The sequence below is a fragment of the Arachis ipaensis genome, chromosome B5 (genome assembly GCF_059453495.1).
Source record: "Arachis ipaensis isolate K30076 ecotype BB chromosome B5, ASM5945349v1, whole genome shotgun sequence".
In the NCBI taxonomy this organism is placed as follows: Eukaryota; Viridiplantae; Streptophyta; class Magnoliopsida; order Fabales; family Fabaceae; genus Arachis; species Arachis ipaensis.
Window position 1 is genome coordinate 773,716 of NC_142440.1, and position 25,187 is coordinate 798,902.

The 25,187-nt window shown below is 31.0% G+C and overlaps 2 protein-coding genes and 1 long non-coding RNA gene across 3 annotated transcripts; 1 reads left to right on the forward strand and 2 right to left on the reverse strand.

Annotated features, from left to right (window-relative positions):
* Window positions 1-7,944: 7,944 nt before the first annotated feature.
* On the forward strand, window positions 7,945-10,073 carry LOC107642307 (transcription factor bHLH93). Its single transcript, XM_016345614.3, has 4 exons — window positions 7,945-8,704; window positions 8,790-8,963; window positions 9,081-9,248; window positions 9,345-10,073. Exons 1-4 carry the CDS (start codon window positions 8,081-8,083, stop codon window positions 9,429-9,431), a joined length of 1,053 nt encoding a protein of 350 aa, XP_016201100.1. The 5' UTR covers window positions 7,945-8,080; the 3' UTR covers window positions 9,432-10,073.
* A 340-nt stretch (window positions 10,074-10,413) lies between these two features.
* LOC107642306 (Homeodomain-like superfamily protein) lies at window positions 10,414-12,412 on the reverse strand. The gene is made up of 2 exons (XM_016345613.3): window positions 11,757-12,412; window positions 10,414-11,325 (listed from the first exon to the last, which is right to left on the reverse strand). The coding sequence occupies exons 1-2, from the start codon at window positions 12,303-12,305 to the stop codon at window positions 10,591-10,593; spliced, it is 1,284 nt and encodes a 427-aa protein (XP_016201099.1). The 5' UTR covers window positions 12,306-12,412; the 3' UTR covers window positions 10,414-10,590.
* Window positions 12,413-23,942: 11,530 nt separating this feature from the next.
* LOC107641608 (uncharacterized protein At5g65660) lies at window positions 23,943-24,981 on the reverse strand. Its single transcript, XR_002362241.2, has 3 exons — window positions 24,654-24,981; window positions 24,093-24,578; window positions 23,943-24,032 (listed from the first exon to the last, which is right to left on the reverse strand). It is a non-coding gene; the product is annotated as an uncharacterized protein At5g65660 (long non-coding RNA).
* Between the last annotated feature and the right edge of the window lie 206 nt (window positions 24,982-25,187).

Consider the following 25,187-nt stretch of genomic DNA (forward strand, 5'->3'; position numbering starts at 1 on the left):
ACGTGGCTTCCGTCCTCGGCGTGGTGTTTTTCCTTAGCTGGGACTCATCCCTCGAATTCTTGTACTCGGAGACAGAGATCTTGGATTATCTGTGCTGCCTTTTCTCTCAGGTTTTCGGGGATCGGCATTCGGGACCGTTCTCCTTGTTTTGCGCCGGGGTATGGCGAATAGTGCTTGTTATCCTTCCATGGGGTGTAGTCTCTCGGTGTTCGAGGGTTGGGTTCCTCGTTCGGGAGTTATCATGGTGGCTCGGGGATTGCTCCTCGAATGCGTCCGTCATTCCGCGACGATGTTGCAAGTCCCCACAGACGGCGCCAATGTAGTGGAAGCCTCCGGTATGGGTTTGAGAGACGGAATGGGAATTTGCGGGTCGAGGCGGATGCCAGATTATTTGACTGGAGCAATGGGGGGTGGTACCTGCAAAGACACTTCGATGCTCAACTCAGAATGGATCTGAGAAGTATAAGATGAGTAGAGTGAATGACATACCTGAGGGGGCCGGGGGCTCCCTTTTATATAGGTGATGGTACTTATCTTATCTTATCTTATTTAGTTAAGGTAAGAGAAATATTTGAATTTGATTGTTGGTTAAAGTATGATCGGGCCGGTTCTAAACTTTTTAAAAAGGCGAAGCGGGTTGGACCGGGTAACCGAGTTCGGACGGAGACCGTTCCGGATATGAAATCCGTGGGCTGGATCCGTAACACATATATATGCTTCTTTATGTATAACACGTATAAAAATATAAATTTGCTTTTGTTTGAAAAGTCCCAAATCCAAAATCTTTGATCATTTGACTAATTTTTATTTTCAACTCATAAATAAATAAAAATTTATTTTGATTTCCTCAGTCAGGGTCCCGAGACCAAAAGGCATTGTTTTTGGCATGGATAATATCAAGATCCAGTGAAATATAGTGACTAAAAACTTATGAACGAGAAGGTGGCAAGATTTAATACGAGAAGGAGAGTTGAATCGTGCTAAGATAATTTTTTTTTAAAGCAAGTGAATTATAAATGTTTATCAAGTCGTTAGACTTATATACCGTGGATAATAATAATATATAGCCTAATTAATTCTTTTGTTGTTTAACTTAAAATAACTTATGAAGTAAAGAGAAAAGCATTAGTTCGTGATTTTATTTGAAAAAAAAATCGTATAATTGTAAATGTAATAATCAAGAGTATAAAAATAAATTTTTTTAGAATTTGATTCACATAAAATTTAGATAGAATTATTTTTAATGTACATAAATAAAAAGAGATAATAAGATAACAAAAAAAAAAATAAAATGAGATAATTATAGAAAAATTGATTATATTAATTAAGACGGAAAATTATCCACACTTTTATAGATGAGAATATTATTAAATATGTTTTTTTTATTACTGTGCATTTGGATGCACAATTAATTAAATAGTGCTCATGCTATAATATATCACATGTGCAAATCCATTAAAAGATTCATGAAACTCAACTGAACAGAAGGACTATATCAGATAAATTATTTTTGTTTTTATTTGTTTTTTTTTTTTTTGGGGTCCTGTCATATTCTTTTCATGGACCATCTTTAAAAAGTTTATTCTTTCTTACTTTCTTTTCATTTGTATTGCTTTCAAAATATAAACATTTTTTTTTTTGGTGACTTTCAAAATATAAACATTTGATTTACTATAATAAAAACAAAATTACACTGTTATCAATAATCAATTTCTTTTTCCTGTTTGAGAACAATTGTTCGAATAGTAATCATAAAAAGGTAATTATATTTGAAAAAATTAATATATATATATATATATATATATATATATATATATATATATATATTAATAATTAAGAGAAAAATATTTATTATGCTGACAAATGAAAAGATCTAATAATAACTATCAGATTTATAAAAGTGGTTAAGAATGAAAAGTGATTCACATGATCCAGCACAAATTTATTCAAACCTAAAAAGAAAAAATCAATTAAATAAATAAAAACATTAAATTCATATTGGCCTAATAGAGTAAAAAATGAGAATATTATTATTTAGTTTTTGGGATATTAGGTATTTGAGAGAGCCACAGAGGATAGAGAAAGAGAGGAGCTGGCAGAGAAGAGAGAAAGAGAGATGATAGAGACATGGAATAATTAGGATCTAAGAATAATTATATTAAGAAAAATGTGAATTACTTAAAAAATATGTAGTCATTATTAGATATTCTCATATATCATAATAAACTTTTTCCCATAAGAGTCTTTTCATATATATATATACATATTAGAAAGCATTTTAAATATTTTAAAAATATTATTGATGTTGCAATAATTTTAGTAATTAATCTGAATCATAAATATTTTTTAATATATGAAAAATATTAGTATTTTAATAATTTTAATCAATAATGAAATGAGATACGTACACATGCATGCACAACTTTTACATCTGTCATTGAAGGAATTGATGCAATAAAATGAAACCATTTCAGAACAGAGGGGTCTCAAAAAGCATATGTGATGAGTCCACAATAATGTATGTGTATGTGATCGATCAGAAAAAAGAGATCCAGTTCCCAATTCTCACTATTAATGCAATTCAGTGATCAATGCCTTTCACTCATAAGAAATTCGGACTTGTATCATTGTATGTATAGAGCCTGCATATATATTATCACTGTCTGCACATTAAATGCACAACCATAATTACATAATAAAAATAATGTTTACACATGTTTTTTATTTATTTTGTTTGTTGTACAAGTAATTGTTCGTACCTTGACCCAAACACTATGACCTAAGTCTAAATACACTAAAAGACCCAATTTAAAGATTGGTTTTTACGGTCCACCGATCTTCTCAGAGGAGATTGGATTCAACACAGACTCCGTCTCAAAGAAATCGGGTTCGAAAAATAGCTGACAGATAACACTTATTCAAATAAGTAACTGTTTCTAAAATCTCTCAACTCACTTCCAGGAGTCATATCTCAATTTCCCTAAGATAAAGGGACGGTTACCCACCTTAAAAGGTGAAACTACTCCAACGGTAGTTATTGGTTCACCACTATAAATACACTGACACCCCTCAGGTTTCTCTAAGTTCCAATATTCTCTAAAACCTGCTAAATCCTTTGCTGACTTAGGCGCCAAAAACTTGGTGCGTTATTTCTAACCATAGATTAACCGGCAAGTGCACCGGGTCGTACCAAGTAATACCTTACGTAAGTAAGGGTCGATTCCACAAGGATTGGTGGATTAAGCAACAATAGTGTTTGATAGGCTTAGTTAGACAAACAGAAAAGAGTATTGAGATGCAATATAAAAGACATTAAACAATATAAAGAATATTGAAGAAAGGCAAGTAAATACTTTGGAAAAAATATGGAGAAAATAAATAACTCGGCTTCCAGGCACGTACCAAAACTCCTTCTAATGTTTGGGCCAGTTTTGCAAGCCTAATCCATTGGACGGCGACTTCCAGGCACGTACCAAATCAGAGACTGTCTCCTTCTGACGTTTGGGCCAGTTTTACAAGTCTAGTCCATTGATCTCTAATTATCCATTGTAGTAGTACGTAATGATACAAAAAAATATAAATAATTTTAAAAATATATATATAAGTAACAATGAATTTAGTTTTTTTATTTAAAAAAATCCCCACAAATTCCCCTTGTTATTCCACCATTATTGTTTTCTAACACTTCTTGCATGCACACCCTACTACTATAAAAAACAAAAAGTATTATATATATATATATATATATTGCCATTACATATACGCTATGTAAATTCAGTTGTGGGCCTAGTGCCAATTCTGGTGTATCCTAGTTGATATTGACATATGAGCAAATTTTAATTAACTTTATATGATGACACACCACCATATGTATATATACATCAGGATCAATGTATAATTTGTCAATAAAGACTCTAAGCTAATTGACTTTCGGCTCTTAATTAATGTTTTAGATTTGAATTTTGAAAATGAAAAACTTGGAGAACCGGTATATAGTGTATTCCAGTTAAAAAATTTGTTCATATATATACATAGAGTGTGGACCCAAAAACATAAAAGATTAAGTAGTGGAATATAAAATTGTATTAGTTTGGTCATACTTACCAGTGGCCAAATTGGATTGAGATATCACTTAATTAAGAATGTAATTGGGCCATCTTAATTATTGGATATGATCATTATATATTTATATTATTTAAATTATAAAGTAATTATTGAACAAGTTAATTAATTAGATGCTAACGAATTATAACTTAAATGATATAATTTTTTTTATACTCATTTAGAGGTGGTAGGTTCGAATCTTTTTATTTTTAGTAAAATAAAAAGTTAATTAATTAGACATCTAATAATTGAGGGAGAGAGCAATTTGCAAAATTTACCACACCATCACTCATAGTGTTTCTATTATTACTACAGAGAGATGATAAATAAATAACAATTTTAACCAAAAAAAAAAAAGAAAAAAAAGGGGGAAAAGCTTATGATGATGATTTGATGAACATGGGTTTGCACATTGCCATGTTCTCACTCTGAAAGTCTGAAGTGTATGATGGTACATAATGTGATTTCACAAAACCCAGAACCATGCATATGCATATAACTTTGTCGTCTAGTAATATTATAGGAGTAGTACTATTTCATATTTTCATTTTATGCCTCGGGAGTTGGGTGAAAAATTTCGAGATTTTTATTAAAAATATTTTGGGCTAGATTCCGTACCATTGAAATTTTTATCATATGCCTCAAAATAAATAAACTTTAGGATTATTCAATCATAACAATATAAAAAGATGAATGATTGGAACTATGTATTTTATTTTATTATTTTATTATGTGAGTCGTGATACGTGTAATGAATCTATCTGTTTAGAGAATATTGAGTAATTAAAATTAAAAGACAAAACCTTCTATTAAGCTCTTTTATTTTTCCCCAATAACATTGCAAAAAGATACATAAAAAAATGAAAAAGAAAACATATAAAACGACTTAATACTTTTTTTAAACGAAATTCATTTCTATTAGAGAAATCCACCCTCTCCTTGTTTCCTTTTTTTTTTTTTTTTGATTATTTTTTAGGCTCTTAGGTCACAATCTTCCCATTTTCAAAGTACACTTTAGACACTATGACTAAAATTGAAGATATGAACAAAAAAACAGGCTGGCATGAGAGGGAAAAAAGTAGCAAGGAAAAATTTTTTAAGAGGGAAAAAAAAATGATGATGGTGGTTAATGAAATGGACATTTTTCCAAATAATACTAAATTCTATGCACAATATTTTAATTACTCTAAGTTTCTTAAAACTCTATACATAATAAAAGTTAATGACTAAGGGAAACCAAATAGAGTCTACACCAAGATGGAAAGGAGGAAATGCATGCTTTTAAGTTCTTCTTAGAACATGAAAGGGGAGGGAATTGCACTAAGAAAAAAAAAAATTATGCAATTGCGTACATGATGATATATTGATATAGAATCTTAGATCCTAATTAGGTTTTCCGTATCACACTACACGTTCCAAAACTATTTATTAAAATCTCTTCTCAATGTTCCTATTTTTGATATAGTAGTATATATATATATATATTTTGGCTTAGAAAACGTCAAATTCATTCAAGGTAGAGAAGATTGATATTTTACATGAAATTTCAAAAAGTAAATTAAATACGTAAAAAGTTAAAAATGTAATAAGATTTAGATTGTAAAATTGTCTTATTTAATAAAAATTTTATAAAATTAATTGACTCATTTAAAATCATAATATTAAAAAATTTTAATAGTTAATTAAATTAAAAGTGAACGCAAAAGTTAAAATTTCGAACTTTGGATAAACCTGGATCAGAGGATAAAATTACATTTGCGTTTAGAAGAAGAAAATATAGCCAAAACAAAAAGTGAAGCTTTTAAAAAAATTAATCGTACCTTTGATTCTCTAAACGCTAAGACAAACACACTCTAAGCCTTAAAAAAAACGCCTAATGTAAAGTGTTTCTAACATAATTGATTTTAGCTTTCAATTTAAATTTCTAACAAATAATTTAGAACTTTAATGTTTCAAATAATAATAATAATAATAATAATAATAATAATAATATAGTTAATTTGTGTCCTAAAAATACATGTTAAGAATATATTAATAAAAAATTTTAAATTTTTTAATGCATTAAAATATAAAAAAAAAACTATTTTTTTCAATAATTTGTAGCCAAATATTTTTTATGGTACTTTTAAGATGTGCTCTTAAAGCATAGGTTATTAGCAAAACTTTAATAATAATAGTAATAGTAATTGTTATTGTTGTTGTTGTTGTACTTAGAAAGTTAAATAAGATGTTCAATAATTATATTATTAATAAATAGTATTGAATGTTAATAATTATTAATAATGTTATTCACCAGTGATAATATTTTTTTTGTCGCAATTATTATTTCTATTTAAAATTCTGAAAATTGAACTAGTCATTAAACTAGTAAAATTATTGATATTAAGATTAAAAAATTTGACCTGAATTTAATTATATTTTAATTAAATATAATGAAATATTATATTTATATATTATAAAATATTTTTTTAGAAAAGGAAAATTTATGAATTTTTTGAATTAGTAAAAAGCATAAACAATTTTATAATGTGGCAGTTGAATTTAAAAAAAAGAAAAGGCTTGCTAACAACACACTTTTTCGGTAAAGACAGAATTTGTGGGTCAAAGTTTTCGAGGAATTGGGATTTAATACAATAAATTGTGTCTGGTTAATTATTTGGGAATAGAGTTTTTTAATTTTTTTTTTTAATTAAGGGAGTTGTTTATGACTTTATGTATTGGTCCAAAATTTAGTTAGGTCTAAAATGATTAAAAATTCAGTTTATAGGGTAGGAGTCTAGATCACATTTTGCGACTTATTCGACTTCATAAAGGTTGGCCTACGCAGTGTTAATGTGGCTCGACTTATTCAAATAAATAACTAATTCTAAGGTTATCGATTCTACTATAAATATACCTTAAATATATTCCGAATTCAATCTACTAAAAATATGCTTTAAATCCTTGTTAACATAAACATCGGAGGAGAAATTCAGACGGCAGTATTTCAGCACCAACAAAAGTCAGACGCTATTTTAAAAGGAGTTTAAAAATTACATTCAAACCTAAAAATAATTCAGTTTCAGATGACTTTTGAAATAGGAATAAATAATAATTTTTTATTTTTTAATTTTTTTTAATTTTTTTTTTCGTCTATAAAATATACGGTGAGAGTTCACACTTTATTCTTTTAAATAAAACAAAAAATTGAGAAAATTTATTTTCCATTATTTCGGTGAAAAAAACATTAATTCACCTTGCTATATAGAGAGAGAGAGAGAAGGATATTCCATTTTGATCCAAAAGCCTTCCTCTAAGTACTATTACACTATACTTTTCCTGTAATACATTCTGTAATCATAGCTCTTTTGATGAACAATGGGACCCTAATTAATAAACCCTATTATATTTTACTCCATTCGTGTCATTGCCTTTATCAATGTTAAAATGAGCGTCATTCCACTTTAAAGGAGAATCACACCACATTCAACAATAAAATTGCAAATTTGTTTTGTATATGATGTAAATGTGTCATAAATTCAATGCAATGTCATTGATTTTTGTTTTATGAAAGATGTTAATATTTGATTTCTCTGAATTTTTACAGCTAAATTCAAACTTAAAACCACTTATTAAAAAAAATTAATATGTCACTCCTATCAATCATGATAAAATGTAAAACCTTGCTATGTCTATATTTATTTATAATAAATACTATTTTTTTCCCTTAACAATTAATATATAGATATTTTTATTTTGTTAATTAAAAAATTTTAAATACATAATTAATTAATTAATTAATTAATTAATAATAATATTTTTATACAAATATTAGAAGTATTTGATGTATAAATAGCATTTGCTTAAAAAGTAATATGAGAGTGTTAAAGAGAACTACTCATTTCAACTACACACACCTTATTAAGCCTTCATTTGTGTCATTTATTTTGACACAATTCATTCACCACTTCCTCTTCAAGAAGAAGAAGAAGAAGAAATGGAGCTTTCTCAACTTGGTTTTCTGGAGGAACTACTACTACTGGCTCCAAGGAGAGTAGAAGAAACATGTTGGAATAATGGTTTCAATGATCTACTCCCTACTACTCCTCCTCCTTCTGCTTCTGTTTCTGCTTCTTGGAGCTTTGACTCTCTTGATGATAACCCTTCTTTGAATCCCTCATTTTCTTCGTTCTCAACACCTTTAGACCACAGATTTGACTCTTCTTATGCTGCTTCATTTCCATTTCTTGATGCCTTCACAATCCCACCAGAGCTTCATCACTCACCACCACCACTTTTGCCACAACAAGAACACAACAACAACAACAACAACCACCCTTTGGTGGAAGAAGAAGAAGAAGAGCTTGGATTTCTTGGTAATGATGATAACAATCAGAGCTTGGAAGAGAGGAACAGCGGTAGATGCAAAGTTGAGGAACAACAAGCTCTTGAGGTGCCAGCTGTAGTGTTCAACATGGGAATGTGTGGAGAGAAAAAGGTACCAAAGTCAAAGAAACTTGAAGGGCAGCCCTCAAAGAATCTCATGGCTGAAAGGAGAAGAAGAAAGCGTTTGAATGATCGCCTTTCAATGCTGAGGTCCATAGTCCCTAAGATAAGCAAGGTCTTTCTAAATTCTATACTTATGTCTCAATCAATTTATAGAAATAAAAGGTTTTGATTTTCTCTAAAACTCTTTCATCTAATAGATGGACAGGACCTCCATTCTAGGAGATACCATAGATTACATGAAAGAGCTTCTAGAAAGGATTGCTAAGTTGCAAGAGGAAACAATGGAAGAGGAGGGAAAGAATCAGATACACCTCTTGGGAATTTCAAAAGAGCTAAAGCCAAATGAAGTAATGTTCAGAAACTCCCCTAAGGTAAACTAAACTAAACTACACCCTTCTTAATTTTAGCTTAGTACTAACTACCTCATTACTAAGTAACTGAACAAATTTGTGTGCTGTTATGTTTTTTGTTTTTTGATTTCTTTGCAGTTTGATGTTGAGAGGAGGGACCATGACACAAGGATCAGCATCTGCTGTGCTACAAAGCCAGGGTTGTTGCTGTCAACAGTGAACACTCTAGAAGCATTAGGCCTTGAAATTCACCAATGTGTCATAAGCGGCTTCAATGATTTTTCAATGCAAGCATCTTGCTCAGAGGTTTGTTTTGTACTGTACTCTTTCTTAATTAGTAGCTTAATGCCGATTAAGTTTTTATTCTTCTAACTAATTGCTATATATCATGGTCTTAATTAGGTCGCTGAGGAAAGAAACTGTATTAGCACAGAAGATGTTAAGCAAGCACTATTCAAAAATGCAGGCTATGGTGGAAGATGTGTCTAAAGAGAAGAAAGATGGGGAAGTGCCTATGTAAAAGAACAATTTTCATCTTGTGTAATTTGAGGAATTAGGGTGGTAGTAGTAGAAGTAGTTTCAATGAATGAGGTTCAAATAAGTTGGCTTTGATTGATGATTTCATTTTCATTTTTCATAGCCCTTTTACCCTTTAGTGCAAGCTTCATAATTACATTCCCCTTGTGATAAAAATCTTTTTTTTTTTCTTTTTTAGTAGCAATTTATGATGAAGGAGGAATTTTTGCCAAACCTATAAGTGCCATCAAGGTCCTGAATTTGCGGCTGCTTTAAAAATCTCGTCTTGTTTTCTAAACAAATAATTGCATGTCAATGTCATTCTGTAACATGCAGTGCCGGCCAAGCAAGAACAATGGGATGATATCATGCAAATACTAATTAATAAGATTCTTGTTTCTGTCAGATTTTCAGATATGTAATTTCTAGCATAGGAGGTGGTGATGTTGGTAATTGAATAGCATAAGAAGCATTTATATTATAGTGTGAATACCTGGTTCACTTAGTTGGTTTTCTGCTGCTTCATGATTTCTCAATAATTGCAAGGTTCTGAACCTAAGTTTAATTGCAATGAAAATTTGTAGGTAGTAAAATTTTGTATTATTTTATTGTTTAGTGCGCTTGAATGAGGTGTAAAATTTGTGACTATCCAAAAATCTACTATTTCAAGTAGTACAAATCAAGAATAATGAGACAGAGTCCGTGACTTAAAAGAAAACTGCTACTTATCAACAAACAGAAAGCAAATCAGACCATCATGCAATGGTAGCCATGGAAGTGTGTGCTTTTGGCTGTTCTCTATCATTATTATTTTTACTAGTTATATTTTCCTAGCATTACATAAACAACAAGAACAAAGAGGTTGGATACAAAGCCTAACCCTGGTATTAGTTGAAATAGAATTCATCCTGGTATGAGTTCTTGTCACGAAAGCTTGGTACCAAAAATGATAACAGAATACAAAGCAATAGATCTCATTGCCTGAATGTTATTGAGAAAAGGGATTGTTCCTTTATCATTAACTACAACAACAATAACAACAGCAGTGTTGTATCTACAGAAAAGAAAAATCACAGGAAAAATGATTTTGACTACTAGGCTACAAAGTCTAAAACTAGATGTCAAATGGCTACTATACATTGTCGTCAATGTTTTCCTCATCAGAAAAAAAGGTGTTGTCCATGAAATTGACTTGGGACTGTTGAAATTTGTTGATGGCATCTCTAGCTTCAGAAGCCAAGGCAACTTTTGCAGCTTTAACCACATCCCCTTTCTGAATTATTTTTCCAGGTACAGGGATTGGTAATCTTGCAGAATTTGCTATTCTCCTTGCTTCCCTACAACGTAGTTGATTGATGTATTTCTCATGCATTCCCTTGTTCTTCACTTGCTTTAGCACAGGGGGGCTAACAAGATTTGTAACGTGGGAGCCGCTAAATCTTGAAAGGGACTGCTTCTTCTTATGGCTTGAAGATGATGTCTCAGTGCAACTTTGCAGCAACACTTGGTTTTCCTTTTGTTTCGTTGGAGTAGAAAGTGCTGCACTAGGCTGAGAAGCATTGGAAGAAAAATCAATGTTTGGTTCAAGAATGGAAAATATGTCCCCTCTGCGGCCTTGATCGACTTGAAGACGGTGCTGTAACAGCTTCTCAACAGACTTCTGGGTTATGCAGTTCTTTAGTTTGAGAATATTTGGTCTTCTAACCTTCTTATCAGTGGGTTTGAGCAGTTCACTAGCAGAGATTGAGAATTGTTGAATGGGCGATGATTTAACTGTCCTTGCCCTTGATCGAGGATGCAATTGAGGCGGCGTCATGTGGTCACCATGAATTCTATCAAAGCAATCTTGTTGAGACTTTCCTGGCACCTGCAATAGGGAAGTCAATGATTCACTGAATATAAGAATAAAATATGACGGCTATAAGCTAGCCATGAAGATCTATCTATCTAACTTGCCATCAACTACCACCATACTGTAAAATTGTAGTTCTTTGTAGACATTATACACACAAAAACCTTATCCAACAACTCAATTTTAGAAAACTGTCATCAAAATTTTAAAAAGTTAAACCACCATTTACCCACTTCTATCCAGAGCTGTCAAAGAACATGCAGGTTCTTGATGACTTTGATAGCATTATATTTGTTTTTAACAAAAATATGTTTCCGCTGAAAAATTTCATACCTGTAACCCTAATGATAAAATTGAAAACGGAGGAACCAAGCCAACACAAACACATAAGATCTTTGAACTGTTAAGGATCAAAAGAGTGTGAAAAAACGATAAAAAGCATATACCATTTTAGAAACGTTTTTCCAAAAATGGGGGCTTGGTTTCACAGAAAAGAATGCTCTTTGCAGTGCCAATTCTTGTTCCTTGGACCACCCTTCCGCTGTCTCTTTGCCACGCTTTCTCTTCTTCCTCTTTGCCTTCTCTCCACCTTCATTCTTCCTTACATCAGAAACTTCCACACTCGCAATACCGCAAACCACATGTTTTTTCTCCACCTTCGCCTCGGACACCGAGGGTTTGTCGTTTCTGCTCTCTTTCCCGTCGTTTTGCTGCGTCGCAGTAGAGACTTCCCCTTCGACGAATCTGGGAGATCTTCTCAACAGAGTGGTACAACCTCTGGTGTTTCGGGAGCAATATTCAATTGGTTTTCTCTGATTGGAAGGTTTCTTTGAAGAATCTTTGAGCTTAGAAGCGATAGGTGTTGTGGGGTTGTGGCTGAGGAACCTAGGAGACCTTCGAGGAGTTGTTGGGGGAAGCTGATCGTTGTTTTCTTGAAGGAATCTTGAAGACCTTCGAAGTTGGTGGGTGATTGTGGCATCTTTCTTTTGCGGCATTTCAACGAACACTTGGGTGGCGTTCAATGCTGAGACAAATCAAAAGCCCCTCTTCCTTGAGAGGGAAAATAGATTCAAAACTTGAACATTTCCCTCACCCCACCAACAATAAGAAACCACCCACCCGCTATGACATATGGGCTTTGACTTCGGCTGTAACTTTGGGCTCGAGGCCCATTTTCGCTGCTTAAATATTATTTTTGTTGGGCCTAGAAACCCAAAACTAAAAATGAGTTTAAACTTTAAACTTTAATGAAGTCCCAAAATTACAAAAAAAAAAAAAAACTTTGATGTACAGTTTTTATTATCAAATTCCTGCCTCACGCATGCAAAGCAAAACTTCTTGGCCAACAAAAAATCTTTACATAAAATTTTAATTTGCAACGAATTAACTCTTGCTACACCGAACTGAGAGATATCATAGACAAAAAAAATCTCTAAACAAGAGAATTGTTAAATGGAGAAGATAAGATTCTAATCACTTTTGATAAAATTACAAACATAAATGATATATGCACATTAAATATCGGTTACTAAATTATTAATTATATTTTTGTGTACATGTATACATATTAATACACATTTTTAACTAAATAACTAACTATCAAAATAATAAAACTTAGTATAAATGAATAATTATTTTTTTATAGTAAGATAATAAAAAAATTATGAAACACCAAATACATATTTTTGTACAATGATACGATTGAGTTACAAATTATTCAATATTGATTTAAATTTTTATTTTCTTACTTTATTAATCTCCTCGTTTTTAGAGGGTTTTTTTTCCTTCTTGTTCTCTCCCCCTTATTCCGTTTGCAAAAACGATTGCCAACTAATTAAGTATACCTATCATTTAATTTCCAAACAATTGGTTCAAGACACTCAATGCTCTATGTTAATTTAATTTAACTCCAAACACGTTTTCAATGTTTAAAATAAATAAAGATTTCCGGGAAAAAAAAAAAGTAACTAAGTTTTCTGTGTGTGATGCTTTTTATCTTTTTAAGATCACTAGTTGCCCAAACTACCTTCTAGTTCTAGAATCATTTTCCACTCATGCATATAGTTTAATTTTAGTTACAAAGTTAGCATATGACGATTATGTAAGTTTTTAAACCCTATATATTGGAGCGAAAGTCTTGTATGTTTTATGATCTTGTATTGAATGTATCATAGTAGTTACACGAATTCCTTATCTTCCAATTTCTTGATCAAAAAGTTTAGTTCAATAACTTTATTAAATTCTGACCAGCATTTTACATCATTAAAAATATTATTAATGACTACTTGATAACTACAAATCATATTAGAATAATGTTAGGTAGACAAAAAAAACATACAGAACTTGCCTTATTTAACATTAATTAATTGTCGTAACAATTAATGAATGCTAAATAAGGTAAGTTATAACTGTTTTTGTCTGATTTTTTTTTATTACCAAACATTTTCGTATTAGATAACCAAAAGCAGCTGATGGTATATTAATTAACTAAATAATTAAAGAGTATTAATCTCACTACTTGATTATATAGTTAAAAAATATAGCGGCCATGTGCAACAAACGTGTACCATATGAATTAGCCAACTTAATTAATACTAAATTCTTAGCTATATACTTGTCTATTCGATTATCATCATGAAGATCGAGGAGGAATAAATTAAATTGAATGAAGAATAGAAAACCAATATTGAATTGATGTAGCAGTGTAAAAATGTAAATCTTAATCATTAGATATTTTTCTTATGTATGTGGAGTTTGAATTTAAAATATGAGAAGGGTAATAAAAAGAAAAAAAATATATATAGAACGCATATTAAAACGGATAGCTACTAAAGATTGATTCGGATGGATAAGTTCCTAATAGTAATAAGATTCGATTCGAATCTTAAAGGGAAAAAAATGAAGGATTAATAAAAAGAAATCACTAATAGAAAGATATGGAAGGGATAATATAAAGTGAATTTGATAAATAAAGCCATTGATGCACATTGTTAAAGGTAGTTCGATGACCACCCAAAAACACTATAATATATGTAGTAAGTTTCTGACTCAGCGATGCATGACATACATCTTAACCTAATTTCAGTCTTTTTTTTGCCTCCCACTTTTTCCCTAAAACCAATCCTAGATATGCTTTTTAATTAAGAATTTTTAGCAGTAAGTACTTAAAAAAAATCGAATTAAAGATTTAAAAGTAAGGTATATATCCACTTGCCACACTTTCCCGTCGTAATAAGCACTTAAATAGTTTCAATATTCAAAAAGTGATTCGTTCGGCATTTCTCTCTTCCTTCCTTCCTTCCTATGTGCTGATGATGAAAGACAAACGGCAAATATAGTGGAATACAATAATTTCTCCTTGGAAAACAAAATAATGAAAAGGGGAATTATTATTATTATTATTATTATTATTATTATTATTATTATTATTATTATTATTATTATTAACTAGAGAGGAAACAAAGTGTATATGGTATTTAATTGTTGCAAGAGAAAAAAGTGTATATTTTAAAAATAAAGAGTATTTTAAAATATATATATTTTTTATAATAATTAAATAACATACATTTTAGTTCATTTGACAAAAATATTTTTTAATAATAATTATTATTATAATTATATATATTAGTAATAATAATATAAAATATATATTTATTAATAATATAATAAATTTGATTTATTTTAATATTTTAACTACAAAATATTTGACTTAAAATTTTTTTATATTTTTCATGATTAATGATAAAATCTTAAAAATAAATAAAACTTATTACTTTGACAATAAATATATTATTGTTATTACTATTACATAATATAAAATATTTTAAATTTGTACAAAAAATATATTATTTTATTTTTTCTATTATTTTTATTTTTATTATTACAAATTTGTAACACGCTAAAAAATAAAAAAAAAAATTTAACAATTTAACAATACTTATTAAACAAGTTCTAAGAATTGTCAGAGATATTAATGAATTTAATTAAATTACTCAATATAATATTTATTCATATGTTAATAATTATTATTTATAAAAAAATAATTTTACGTGAGAAATCAGGTATATGATATGAATATGTGGTAGAGAGGGAAGGTTGTGGAATGTGGAGTGGAAACAATAACAAATATAATCATATGGAGCGAAGCAAAAAGAGCTGAGGCAGTTGATGATGAGAACGTGGAACATAATATATTATTATAAGGTGGAAACTCAAGTGTAGTGGACTTTACGTGAAGTTGAGACTTCACGTGAAGTTGATAGCTGAGAATCGTTAGATGATTTGACTGATTTGACTAAATTTTCATCTAACAAGACCTTCAATTATCAACTTCACGTAAATTCGACTGCACCTAAATTTCTACCTTGATATAATCACGGAGGAGGAATGGTACACATAACTGGTACTATGCACAGGAACAGAACCAGGGGATCTCTCTATCTTTATGCGCCACCTACCATACTAACTCGATGTTATTTCATTTCATATTTCTTACCTAAGTTTCTTTCATTATCAGAAGGCTTTTCAATATATATACTAATTAATTGCTTTTATACTCAATAGCCATTAAGGGATGGCCATCATTATTGATGAGATTATAGTGACCATAAGAAGGCAAAAATTAGATAAAATCATCTTGTATTAATTATCACCGTGAATTGAGGTCAATCCATACTTAAATTTATTATAGTTATGATTATAGCATTGCAATGGTATGTTTTTTGGTTGCCCACGGTATCCCTTAACCCGACAGGTTAAGGATTAATTCGTCGCGGATCAGAGTTCCATTTAAAGGTTTGTCACTGGCCAATGGGTTGCTGCATGCACAAGGCGGGATTCGAACCCCCGACACTTGCTTAAGCAGACGAGTGAGCTGACCACTCGACCAATCCAAATTGGTTAAAATTACGTATGTTATTAACAAATGAAGTTAAGAGTTAAAAAAATTAGAGTTGAATTCAAATTTAATAAAATAATATATTTTATATAATATATATTTTTTAAGAAATTCTTTTAAAAAAGGTTATTAATTTTTTAACTTATTTTTCATTAAAAAAAACTGATTGAATCGATTTTTTTTCTAAATTAAACTAATTAATTTCTAAAAACTCTTGGTCTGATTCTCAAAACCATGGATATCACCTTGTGAATTATGATCATCAAATTGCATGAGGCATTTTTTTTTTTTAAACTTAAAATTATATAAGGTCATTGTGATATATCCTAATGTGATGACTATACATTGGGGTAAATTTAGAGGTGAGTGATGATTGAGAGTTTTAATTCGGTTTTCTAATTATTTTCTTAATTCTTAAATAAATAAACATTTATATATATTTAAAAAAAAATAACATAATACTTCTTTATATGAAAATTTAGAAGATAAGCTAGTACTGAATTATTATTTGTTTAGAGAAATGAGTATTAAACACAGTTTGTAGTTAAGTAACAATTGAGAACCAAAAGTGAGCTAATAAATACACGAATAATGAAGTATTTTGCATGAACATTTTTATAATGAAAAGCAAAAGGAAATTGTTCTTGCAAGTTGTAACATATATGTTGAAAAAAAAAAAAAAAAACAGTAAATGCGAGAAGATTCACGTTGTAAAGGAACAGTGAAATTAGGTCATGAGATGCCTTTTTGTTTGGTTTCGGGCAAAGGGGTCCCCTGTTTGAAAATATTTCTTTGGGGTTCATCATGTCTTCCAACAACTTTTCTCTTTCGTATCTTAATTCATTTAAAGTTTGTGAGATACCAGGGTGGACAACATTCCCCCCACTATGTCATAAAAACTCGTATTCATAGAAAATTAATTTTTATTTAGTTAATATTAATTAATTTCAAAGTTTAAATTTATAATTTCAAATAAAAAAAATTGATTCTCTAATCTTTCTCATGGTGTTTTTAGTTTTTCACAACCAGAAAATTACTCGTTACAGATGAATTTACAGATAGATTTGATCTCTTTTACCGATGAATTTTTTATTACTGACGAAATTACCGACGGATTTTTGTCCATTTGTAAAAGTTTTGTCAGAAATTATTTACCAACATATTTTTTTTCCGTCGGTAATTTACCGACAGATTTTTATCCGTTACCGACAGAATTTCTCTCAGTAATGGTCCGCCCTTTTCGCCAAAAACCGTTAGTTTTTCCGACAGATTTTCTGTCGGTAAATTACCGACGGATTTTTTTCCATTACCGACAGATTTTCTCTCGACAATCGTCACTTCAATTTCGGTTTAACCGTCCGATTTTTGACAGATTTTTCGTCGGTAATTAGCGTCAGATTTTTCGACGGATTTTTCGTCGGTAATTAAAACTTGGGAAAACATTTCCAACTCTGAATACAGACGGAACGGAAAATCCGTCTGTAAATCCATCAATAAGGTAAAATAGTTTTTTTTAGATGTTTTTTATTGCAAAATAAACCTAATTTCATACAAAATAAATATAAATTTAATGAATATAAATTTTCATCTAATTTTCATCTAACTTGTATCCAAACATTCATAGTATTTCAAAATAACTAATATTTGATATTAGCAATAGAACCAAACATGATGTTTGGTTTTGACAATGTATCAAGAACAAAGACATTTAGTAATCTCCTATAAATAGTCCAATATCATTGGTATATATTTCTAACATACAAGAGATAATCATTTATAAATTTATTTTGATTTGAATTGATTTTGTGACGAGGACTTCACTTAATTTAATTTTTCTTGCATCCATCTTGTGAGCATGTCAAGTGCGGCTTCTAGTTGGTCCATAGGAACCAAGTGTCGAGCTTTATTTACCTGTTTAATATAACATAAACAAATTAAAACATTAATTTTAAGAATCTTAAAAAATTAGATATCTAAAATCTATTGGGATATTATTATTAGAAAGACATACATACCTTAAAAAAAGTGACAGTATTTGTTGCTTTGAAAAGTCATGCAGCTCCCCACAGTAGCTCATCCTAAACAACTAACACAACAAAATGCTTATTAATGAATTAATTAATAAATTATTCAAAGGAATAATAACTAGTGTGTTACCATGAAACCATAATAGGAGCAATAAAAATGGCAAACTGCTTATCCAAGTGAACTACTATAAGAACCCTAATGCTGATATGCAAACTGAAAAACTGAGAGAGCACGAGCAAACTCTTCGAAACCAAATATCCCATTGTTCTTTGCGTCAAACAAATCAAATATCTAAGAGAGAATACATCAAGAAGCTCATATGAGATACTAACCATAATCAGATCAAGGAAACAGATCTTCATGGTTTAAGAAGTTAGAAACAAATGAAAAGAAGTAAACAATACTCGATCAGCAAATAAACTCTTTTTTATTCGTCTTGAATAATGCCAATTGAAACTCTCCTTGGTTGATTAATTCTAACATAGAAAATACAGACATGAGACATCATCAATAATTAAAGAAAATAAGGATAGTCAAATTAAGATGCAAATGTCACTCCTAACCATAATAATATCTTGCAGTGCTCTAATTGGATACATGATTGAACAATATGGTGAAATGAATTAGTAAAAAAAAAATGAAAAACTTCACACCTCACTACATGTGTTAATCATATTATTATTATTTTTTTTTAATAAATTGAATTTTAACATCAAATATTCTATATATTTTGCATGTGTATATTTGACTACATCATTACTCTCTTTTTTTGAAAGAAAGAAAAGCAATAGATTATGACGGCTTGTGTGGAGAGAGAGAGAGAGAACATGTCCATATTTTTCTCACCTTTCAAGTGTACTAAACATGCATCAGTAATGTCGTTAAATCCCAAGTTGAGTACTTTCAAATTTTTCAGCCTTGCAAAAATTAAAATAAAGAGTTTTCTATGGCTGTTTGTCCACAATAATTCTTATGGTACAAAAAATTTGAAACAAATGAGCATATTTTAAAATAGATAATTATCAAACAAAAATAGCAGATAGACAAGTCCCAACAGTTTACGTGAAAATTTTTCACACGTCAGTAATATTGCATCTATTAAGATTCAAGTTTGACTAAAGAGGAAGATCTGGCAAGAAATAACAAGGACAAATTAATCAATAATATATACTAATAAACATGATGGAAAACATTTTACAGCAGCAGTACATTGACAAATCTACATCTTTTAAGTTTTAATATAGAGTTGAGCTAACTAGAGGGTTTATTCTTTGCTTGAACTATAGGGTGCAGAAGTTGTAAGGTCCCACATTGGTTGGGAGGGGAACAAAGTATGCCTTATAAGGGTGTGGATACATCTCCCTAACATGACGCGTTTTGACGAGTGAGTGTGGGGGGTTTCGTCTATCATCCCTATCGTCAAAAGTAAAACCGTGAGGCCTTGTGTGCCAAAGCGGACAATATCGTGCTAGCGGGTGGTCTGGGCTGTTACAGATGGTATCTGAGCCAGGTTCCCGGATCGATGTGCCAGCGAGGGCGCTAGGCTTCCTTAAGGGGGTGGATTGTAAGGTCCCACATCGGTTGGGGAGGGGAACAAAACGTGCCTTATAAGGGTGTGGATACCTCTCCCTAGCATGACGCGTTTTGACGAGTGAGTGTGGGGGTTTCGGCTATCATCCCTATCGTCAAAAGTATAGAAATAAATATGCTGGCTGGTTTATAGGTTTAGTAGTTGTATTGTTTCTAGGGAATATAATAAAGTGGCCAATTTTCTATATCAGCAACATAATAAGCATAAAAGTATATCAAGCAATTAAACCTGCAAGAGAATCCAAGCATGTTACAAGGCACTCTTCAAAATTTAGTAAGGAAAGCTTTCACAATCCTGAAATGAACCAGGACATCATTAAAAATTAATAAAGCATAGATAATTATAAGTCAGTGTTTTGTGTTTAAAAGGAATACTGTAGAAGAAAAAGGTCAGTGAAGAAACACATGGAGAAAGTTGTAAGTCTCCATTTTTGACTTTATAGAAGAATATCTTGTTATATCATACTTTATTGTACTAAATTTGCTTAGAATAAATTAAATAATAATGTGTATAATTTGGCCTAAAGTATGGCAGCAAGCATTTTATATTCTCATTGTCCTCACATCATAAATAATATAAATTAAAATGTAGGAATTATATTATATATAATATAATATTACTTGTAGGAATTGTTGACTTTGATTTCAATTGTAAATTTTAATCAACCATGCATGATAAATAATTAGGACCGGCATTCAGATATTGGTGCTTACCTTCAAGACCAAGTCTTAAACCGTTTAGCGAACTCGAATCTAATGGGGTTACAACTTGAAGGGGTACCTGCAGTTACATATACCTTGTCTTTTAGATAGTCATTGACAAATGAAAAATTGCATGAAGATAAAAGCACAACCTGGTCAAAGGAAGAATGTATATGATAAGATATGCATAACTCCTTTCCAAAATAATGCAAATATTGATAATGATGATCTTGATATAGCCTCAACAAAGTAAATTAATGAACTTGCACATGTTTAATTGCTGCTGAACTCGTCACATTGATACAAGATATTTTATTCTTAATACAGAACAAACACATGGAACGTTGTATCATGTTACTTGATTTTTGATGTGCTAATGTTATTATACAATTATACCTACTGATGAGTTATTTAGATTCTTCTCAGGAAGCTAAGAACAAAACAGCCTCATGAAAGAACACAATTGCATTCAATTGAGAAGCCTTCTCCTCAAGCACACGCATTGCTTCGTCAGGATGAGGCACCGTAAAAGCTGGGATTTGATCCTGCAGTGAGAAAAATGAAAATATAGATTATAATTGATGGATTTAGAAAGAAATGATAGACAGAGAATTCAAAAGGCATTCATATTCAAAACTAAGAGAAAATATTTTAATCTAAACATACCATAAATATACCAGTCTTCTCACCAGCAATTTCTCCAAGAGTATTCTCTGTTAATAGAATCCAATAAAAATAAACTGAATGAAAAGTATCATTGGCGTTGCAACATCATGTTAGATATATTCTGACAATTCATAAATTTTATAAGGTATTATCAAGAATACAAAGATTGAAAACTAACCAAGAATATCCATGTGGTCATACCCTAAGGAAGTTATACCACAAACAACAGGTTATTGAATCTGAATAAGATCAAACATCTCGTCTGCACGAATACAACATTGAGCACATATATCTACCTAATTATTCACTGAGACTAATTAACAAACATTTGATGTGCATGTTAGCTCAAACCAACAAATAAGCAAACCATCGAACACTTGGTGTGCACAACGAAATTCATAGAGGGGAGGGAAGAAGAAAAAGAAAAACGCACGAGTATTTCTCTGAATTCTTGTTGTGCGATCTTGCGCTCCTGAGCCCTGATTTGCACAGCTTCGGCCTTGAGCTTCTTGCGCTCCTCATTGGCAACTCTAAGGGCTTCTCTGCGAGCTTCGTCCTTGCGCTGCTTCTCGATCTGAAGCAGCTCCATTTCGTGGATGTACTGCTTGCAAACCTCCTTCACCAGCTTTCAAGGAAGGTATTGGAATCCAGGAACTTGTGGTTCTGGCAGTGGTTGTTGTGGTGCGAGGTAATGGAGAACGACTGACAATGGCAGCGGAGGCGACGGCGGAGGACGAGGAACGCAAGAGAGCGTGACGGAGAACTTTGGAGGGGATGAGTGTGGAGACGCAGTATCGTGATTGAAATGAAGAGATCGTAGCGGTGACAATCCTTATTTTAATATTTTCCGACAAAATATTTTAAATTGCAGACAAATTTTTTGTCTGTAATAATTTAATAAAATATAGTGTTTTGTTCATTTAAATACATACGGAATTTCCGTCGGTAACCATTTTCCATAAAAAAAAATAATTTTTCGACAGAATTATTGACGGATTCTCTTTTCCATCTGTAATTTAAGCTAATTCATTTTTGTTGGTTTTTGACAAAAAATCTCTCACAAATTCTGTCTATATTTTCATAAAATAAAATTTGTCGAAAATATTCATTTGTAATAACTAATTTTCTAGTAGTGTTTACACGTTTCATGGTCCATTTTTTCTAATTTCTACTATTCTTATTAGATTAGATTCTTCTGTTCCATAAATGAAACTAATAACTAAGTGCCATGTTAATGTGCTGGTTTTCGGTAAGTGTCATTGGTTTACGTTTGGCGTGGTTGATGGGATTATATATTGACCTATCCTTTATAATCTACCGATTTTGGTATTATATTATTACGATAATACTAGAAAAATAAAAAAAAATTAATTAAAATTATGTTATTTAATATTTAATTATTATAATAATTAATTAATATTAAATAAAATATAATTATTTTGACTAATATTTTTTTATTTTTAAATATTTTTTTAGTTTTTTTTTTATCTTTCAAATATTACCTTGTTATTTATACATTTCATGTGGTGGCGGCTTTAATTTTCCTTGGGACCAACACAACATAGCATAGCATAGCCAATGGAATACTACATACGTGATCGTATACACAAGTTCACATTTCTATTCCTGAAACGAAGCCGAGATTGTTAAGTTTGTTCCATTTTTGTTTTTAGTCTCTCTTAAGGCAATCGTTAGCCTCACACAATTTATGAAGAGCTGTGCTTGACATTTGTTGTGTCATAGCGTACGTAATGAATTATGTACAATACAATAATCTTTATTACAAACTATACCTAATTACCTATTCATTTAAGGCATTGTCATCCATTTAAATAAGTAGATTGATTATATAAGTTTCTTATACTATAGTTTATATTGCATTATCATTTATTCCGTAAGTTATTATAGTCAATTCTTTGTATAATTATTTAAATAATTGTTTAGACACCTAAATTTAATTTACTTAGTGCACGAAGAAGGACGCAATGTTGCACTTAGATGCATGATACTTTCAATTATTCGTACATGCATACCCTTTTTAAGGCATTACAAATTTCCTATTCTCAGGAACACAAGCCCATTACTAGTTAGTTATATAGTAACGTGCTGGATGCTGGTTATCAGATAAAGAATAATTTTACTAAGATATATAATTTTACTAAGATATGGAATTTGTCCTGTATTCTAATTTCTAATCGTTAGTCACATTTATATAATAGAACCTATGTGTAATTTTCACATCAAGTTATCAACTAGCTAGTATATTTTATAGGATATTTCTTTATTATTCATTTATTCTAGCCGGAGAACCTTTAAGTTTTTTTCTATTGTTTAATTATTTAGGTACAAATTGGCATATTCTTCTAGCACAAATACTTGTCATAGAACTTCGTACGTGGTGGCCAAAAAGTAAAAAAGAAAAAGAGAAATAAAGAACATTACCCCAAGATTGCACATTGCATGCCCACTGTTTTTTCAAGAGATAAAAAGTGAATGCGCATCTCTTTGATTCAGTGCTTTTTATTTTCAAGTGTACCGTCGTACCGGTGTTTTAGTTATTTTTAACCGTTGATCTTAATTATAAAAAATAAATATAATATATATAATTAAAATCAACGGTTAAAAATCACTGATACACTGATATGACGGTACACTTGAAAATCTTCCGACTGTGACATAAAGAAACTTTCCAATAATGAAGACAATTTTAGTTTCATAAACTTGCTTCAATTAATCAAGGTGGGGTTAGTTGGTGAAAGCAAAATTGATAGTGATCTTATTAGTTAGTGGACATCAATTTGTAATTTGCATCAACGAAGAAAATGATAATTATAACATACTACTAATGTAAAACTGGAAATCCTTAAAATGGTAATTACATATATAGAAGAAACAAAACATAAATATCGAATCAAATGAAAAAAAAAAATGGTCATAATTAATCTACGAATTGACCTTCTACCTCCTCTTCTTTACCTTTTTCTTAGTTCTTCATCACATAAATTGTTACAACTACATACCACATGTATATACATACATCTATAGAAAAAGAAAATTAAGTACCGAATTTGCCCTTCTATTTTCATTTCTGTTAGTTTATAGGATTTTGCGAAAAAAATACATCTGAATTAATTAGTTCAGATGTGCATTATTCGCAAAATCCTAAAAGAAAAAAAATGAAAAGGAAAGTAAAAGAAAGCTTAAGGGAAGAATTGTAGTTAATTGATTAATAGAAAGGCACCGGAAGGCGCGGTGGTTTGGGCGGCGGGTGTTGGACGGTGACAAGGATGTTTTCCGGATGGGAAGGCTGGCAGGGACATGGCATGGCTATGAATTTGGGAAGCAGATCCCCCGGCATCAAGACCGGCAAGCTGTCCCCTTTGCTCTGCATAAATTCAAATAAATGAGTTAATAGTTAATAGAGAGGTGACAGAGATGGAGAATTGGAATATGTCTGTACCGTGCAGATGAGGTTGGGTTTAATGGGGGATAGAGAAGGATGAGAGGGGGAGGAAGAGGAGGAGGGTGTAGATTGAGATTGACGGAAGGAGCGGAGTTTGTCCCAATGGTAGCAACATGAGAAGATTCCGCTTAGGCTGAATATGATTATTAAGAGCAGTGCTGTCCCCAGGGGGAATCCCAGCGACGGTCGAGATGCGTCTCCGCCGTGTACGTGTGGCGCCGCCGAGTAATTGTTACTCTCCATATACTCTCTCTTCTATTTGAACTCGTAGTGCCTCCAATTACACTCATGTATGGAAGTGACAAAGTGAATGCAGGGTGTTGTAGTTGGACGCATTATATATATATATAGCGTGTGGGAAATTGAACTTGAGATATTTTTATGTGAGCATATATGTTAAACAATAACTTAAATAAAATAAATAACGTGATTTATTCTCATAGGAATTTCTGATTAGAGAGATTATTAATTAATTAATAATTAGGTGGGTTAAGTGTTAGTGTGTAAGGTACAACAAATAAAAGTGAGGCT